This window comes from Panthera uncia, chromosome F1 (genome assembly GCF_023721935.1).
Source record: "Panthera uncia isolate 11264 chromosome F1, Puncia_PCG_1.0, whole genome shotgun sequence".
In the NCBI taxonomy this organism is placed as follows: Eukaryota; Metazoa; Chordata; class Mammalia; order Carnivora; family Felidae; genus Panthera; species Panthera uncia.
The window spans coordinates 53,793,508-53,799,507 of NC_064813.1; the positions used below are offsets into that span (position 1 = coordinate 53,793,508).

The window sequence follows — 6,000 nt, forward strand, 5'->3', positions numbered from 1 at the left end:
TATATGAGTTTTATAATACTGGTATTTTATATTAACTTCACTACTTTGCTTTGCTTTTCTATGCTTCTTAATACGGCTTATTTTATACAAGTTTGTATTCACTCTGCATCTCTATTAATATGCTTTTCTCAATACAACCACTTATTACTTTACATAGCTTCTCCCATAGCGTTCTATTTATACATATATGTATTTAGTATTTATGGAATGCACATGGAAGATACATATATATATATACACCTATATATATGATATACGTGAACCATTTTTACATGTATATTTTTATATAAATAAAATATACATTTTCTATATAAAAATATACATGTAAAAACTGTCATATATATTTGTATGGAAGATGTATGTATATATATTTATATAATAAATATGGAAATAAATATAATAAATGTGTAAATATATATGGGAAATATATATGTGTGTGATTGAGGTATTTTCCAACACCAACAACTAATTCTCTGGTTCTCTGAATACCATTTGGCATCCAATCCATTCAAGCCAGTTCTGACACTAATTACCAGGAGTTCATGCAAACTCCGCAGCTTACGGGCTTTTGACCCCACAAAAATGTTCTTCACTTCACATACCAGTCGCAATTTCTGGGTCTGCCGTACTTTTTACTGAACTGGCTATAATTGAGCAGTCCTCTGACCCCAACCTAAGGTTTGATAATTTGCTAGAATGGTTCAAGAACTCAGGAAGACCTTTTATTTACATTTACTTCTTTATTATAAAGGGTACAAGTAAACAGCCAGATGAAGAGGAACATAGAGTGAGCTCTGAAAGCATCCAGAGCGCACAGGCTTCTGTTCCCACAGAGTTGGGTGCACCACTTTCCCAGCACGTAGATAGTGTGTGCAAGCTAAGAAGCTCATCAAATCTCCGTGTAAGAGTTTTTATAAAGCTCAATCTTGAACTCCATTAGATTTCACTGGAGATCCGAAATGGGGCTGGAAATTTCAACCTTCTTTCTGGTGACCAGTCTCATCTTGAGGCTGCTAGGGATCTAAATCATCTCAATAGCATAATCTCAGGTGTAATCTTGTTTTGAATAACAAAGGCACCCCATCACTCAGGAAATCCCAAGCATTTTAGGAAGTCTATGCCAGGAATCAGTGACAAGGACCATACAATATATATTTCTTTCTGTATCACAATAGTATATATATATGAAGACACATAGAAAGATATATATACATTCATATAAAATATACATGTGTGTATATACTTATGGAATATACATATATATGGAAGATTTTATATGTGTGTATATATATGGATACATATGCAGATGTATATCATACACATGTGTATACTTATATACACATACTCAGAAATTACCTTTATCTAGCATACCACAAAATAATGATCATTGTTAATTTTCTTTTCTGCTCCCTTCTTTCTTCCTTTTTTTGCTTTTGCTCTCTACCCTTGTTCTTTTTCTCTTTCCTTCTTTTCCTATCTCCTTATTCCTATCCCTGGTCTTCTTTCCTCCCCTCCACACCATTATATCTCGTCTTTCTTCCTTTCTTTCCTTCTTTTGTATTTCCTTCCTTCCCATTCTTCCTCAACCCATCTTTTCATCCCACCTGCTTCTCTCTCAGCTTCCTTTGGCTTCTCCTTTCCTCAATTCCTTGTCTTCTTTTTTTCCTTCTTTCCATTCTTGTTTTCACAGAATGGGATGTTTACTGTTGTGGTTTTATTAGACTTAACCACATTTCCTTTATGTTATCTAATAATATAAAGCTACATACATCATTAGGGAAATTTAAGATTATATATGCTCTACTCCAAATTATAATATTTGTACTCTGTCTGTACTTGTAAGCTAAATTTCTTAAACGTATGAGAAAATGTTAGGAGTTTGAAATATAACTTCATTATTATTTAAGCTTTGAGAATAGTTTAAAAATACAAGATGACTATAAAGTAACATGGGCTATTAAAAACACAGAAGAACATAAATATATTTGACCTTTATAATCAGGATTTGGTTGGAGGCAAATAAAATCAAACTTTGGAAAACTATAGCTAAGAGCCAAAGGAGACTAACATTTCAGGTTGAGTCTAGGCATTATAGGGATTAATATTTGGAAAGGGGTACAATGAGCAGATCTGAAGTTTGAAGCTATGTCCAAAATCTGCGACCCCATGTCACTCCAGGTATGATCAATGTTAAGTAATCACTTGAGATCTAAAAGGCACAAATTGAAAGAGCGTTGGCATAGGAGAAGCTTGAGAGCACATATCATTTGCTTACCAGGGAGGAGTTCTATTGAGCTCAGAGGCAAGACATGGATTGTTTAGGATAGAAATCTGTGGACCAGGCACTGAGGGGCATAGAGAGATGGACATGCTAACAGGAGGACTAGGGCCACAAAGGTTATAGTAAGCCCCAAAGAGAGACTGGGTCTATTTTTGTCTTAAATTTTGCTGCTTGAGTAGGGCTCCTCCTTTTTCATTTCCTAGTCTTTCTGGAAACAGTAAGCTCCAGAACAAGTAAGTCTACAAATGGATATGTCTCCAGAACAAGTAAGTCTACAAATGGATAGAAGACCATTCCTCCTTGTGAATGCCGGTTCCTTCAAAGAACTAGCCTTGCCCATTTCCTCATATATATATATGACACTGCTATTGTTCAAAACCTTTTTCAAACTTCTCTTGAAACTAATAATGAAAATGAAGCCAGGAGTATCATTTTTGAGTGTTTAGTATGCTCTGAGTACAATGTTAAGAGTGTTACTTACATTATCTCATATATTGTAAGATTGATTTTGTGAGTTATTATTCCATTTTACATATGAGGGAAAAAGGTCTAGAGAAATAATTTTCCCTGATAACACAACCAAGTATTAATTTTTAAACCATAGAATTTCTCAAAGGAAAACATTAAGAATCTGTAAAGAGAAAAAAAAAATCCCCATTTGATTTCTTAATGGTGAACTTGGAATCATGTTACTGTATCTTTAAAAAGTCAAGTTCCAATAAAAATCCATTAACTACTTTCAAATATAGCAATCCTCCTGTCCAGCTGTGAAAAGTACTAGATGATACTTATTTGCCATTTGTGTTATTTACGGTCCATGACTTTTATGGTAACTGGTTCCTATTATTGGTTTCTATTAATGTAAAACATAAGTGAACATAAATGAGGCGTGAATCATTTCTTTTTATTAGCCCCACAGTCTTCACTCAGTGCTTGCAGTAACTCCAGCTGTGTCTTGTTAGTGATAACCTATTTAAAGAAGCGATCTTTAAGGATAAGGAATATGATTAGGAATCTTTGTCCATTTTACATCACTTCTCTCCTGTACGATAGTGATGAAAAAAGAAAGCAGTATATAATTAATGGCATAGCAGAATCTGGAGCCACTTCTGATTTGTATTGTACTTAATATGATACTAATCAGACAATCAGTGGATTCTAATAATTAGTGTAAGTAACTACTAATTTAAAGGTAGGATATGTTGTAAAACAGTTTTCACTATTGCAGCTTATGGACTTTCCTCTCCTATGTATTTGTACCATTAAATAGTTGCCATTGTATCAGAGCTATTATGCAATAGAATTTAGAATTTTAAATAAAGAACACTTAAATTAATTACAATTATGGCCCCTCTGTGTTTTGGAGGATCACCAATTAAGCATAAGTTGTGGCATTAACTTCAAAGTTTTATCTTAATAAAAAAACAGTTGCTATGCTATTTCTGTTTATAAGAGAGCTTTTTAAAAGCAATGCTCAGAATTTTTCCTAATACTTTTACTTGCTCAAAAAGGGAGAGAATTTTTTTTTAAAATTATACCAGAAGAAACAATTTTTTAATTAGAAAACAAAGTAACTTATAACTACAAATTTAAGAGTTTTAGCATGAAAAGTCTTTTGATGTACATAGGGAAATTCTGGCTAATATCAAATATTTTACTACTTGTACTTATCAAATCAAAATATTTATCAAAATATTTATCAAATTTAAAATTTAAAAATTTATCAAAATATTTACTACTTGTGTGAACATTTCTTGAAGATGTGATATTATCATGTACTTTTTTAAGCTTATTTATTTATTTTGAGAGAGAGAGAGAGAGAGAGATTGAGAATCCCAAGTGCTAACAGCGTGGTGCCCCATGTGGGGCTCACAAACTGTGAGATCATGACCTGAGCTGAGCCACCCAGGTGCCCCTCTTATGTATTTTCTAATTCAGAGAAGAATAGCTTGTTATTTAAAAATAATTTGGTAAACTTACTATACTTTGTAAATATTCAGCACCTTTAGTCATCAAAAATATAACAACGAATCTTCCATAGTAGAGTATTTCCTCATTCTTTCTTGTCAGGGACCTTTCCGTGATATCACCGAAGTACTCGAACAGCGCTACAAGCCTTTGGAGCCAACATTGTGGATGGCAGAACCAATCAATGAGTTAAAGATGGCCAGAGAAGAACTCAGAAAACAGGAGTGGATGCGAAATATAAATGACAATAGGTGAGTTCTTAGTTTAAAAACATAGCTGTACCATGTTGGGTGCCTTAAGGGATCCAACATTTTTTATTTCCTGATTGTAGAGAATCTTTTTTTGGTGAAAAAAGGTAAAGCCACCCTTGACCCATTCAGAAGCAACATGCAAATGTTTTATATATTTATATATGTAAATATATATAAATGTGTATATATATGAAGACATATTTATTCACACACACACACACACACACGTGTGTGTGTGTGTGTGTGTGTGTGTGAATTAATGGCATTCCAAGGGGATAAGTGACTACTGTCCATACATCTGTGAAAATAATTACCTTAATTATCTAGTGAAAGCCTATGTATTTATGATGCTTCCAAAATAAGATCCAACAGAACAAAAACATTTTTCTTAATGTGGACTAAATTTAATTTGGAAACATTGTATACATTGTAGTTTTCATAAATCAGGTGCAGTGTACAACAGACTCCAAAAACACCTCCTGAAGAGCCAGGCCTTGGACAATGTTTGACCCCTTTTTAATATAGTAGTGCTCGCAGTTGCAGGACACATAACAAGATATTAAAACATGTTAAGTACAGAAAACTAGCCAAAATGACAAAATGGAAGACTTCTCAAATTCCAGGAAGAAATGAAAGCTAGAAAATTACTCAAAACAGATATATCTGATCAAGAATTTAGAATAACAGTCATAAGATTAGTAGCTGGGCTTGAAAAAAGCATAGAAGACAGCAGAGATTCTATTGCTGCAGCGATCAAGGAACTGAGAAATAGTCATGATGAATTAAGAAATACTATAAATGAGGTGAAAAATAAACTAGATGCAGTGACAGCAAGATGGAGGAAGCAGAGGGGAGAACAAGTGAAACAGAAGATTAAATTATGGAAAATGATGAAGCTGAGAAAAAGAGAGGTAAGAAAATACTAGACCACAAGGGGAGAATTAGAGAACTAAGTGATTCAATGAAATGTAATAATATCCATATCATAGGACTTCCAGAGAAGAAGAAGAAGAGAGAGAAAGAGGGAGAAGGTGTATTTGAACAAAATATACCTGAGAACTTTCCTGATCTGGGGAAGGAAGCAGACATCCAAATCCAGGAGGCACAGAACTCCCTTCAGGTTCAACAAGAATAGGTCTTCACCATGTCATATCATGGTGAAACTGGCAAAATACAAAGATAAGGAGGGAATTCTGAAAGCAGCTAGGGACAAATGGGCCTTAACCTACAAGGGTAGACACGTAAGGGTAGAGGCAGACCTGTCCACTGAAACTTGGCAGGCCAGAAGGGATTGGCAGGAAATATTCAATGTGCTGAATAGGAAAAATATGCAGCCATGAATCCTTTATCCATCAAGGCTGTCGTTCAGTATAGAAGGAGAGGTAAAGACTTTCCCAGGCAAACAAAAACTGAAGGAGTTCATGGCCACTAAACCAGCCCTGCAAGAGATCCTAAGGCGGCGGGGGGGGGGGGGGGGGGGGGGGGGGGGGGGGGGGGGGG

The 6,000-nt window shown here is 34.7% G+C and overlaps 1 protein-coding gene across 4 annotated transcripts in view; it reads left to right on the forward strand.

Annotated features, from left to right (window-relative positions):
* Positions 1–6,000, forward strand: part of SPATA17 (spermatogenesis associated 17) — a 201,468-nt gene that overhangs the window by 105,543 nt on the left and 89,925 nt on the right. For all 4 annotated transcript variants that reach the window (XM_049635223.1, XM_049635225.1, XM_049635224.1 and 1 more), the window contains one exon: positions 4,352–4,500. In XM_049635223.1, coding sequence (XP_049491180.1) covers positions 4,352–4,500 — 149 coding nt within the window. The remainder of the gene's footprint in view (positions 1–4,351; positions 4,501–6,000) is intronic.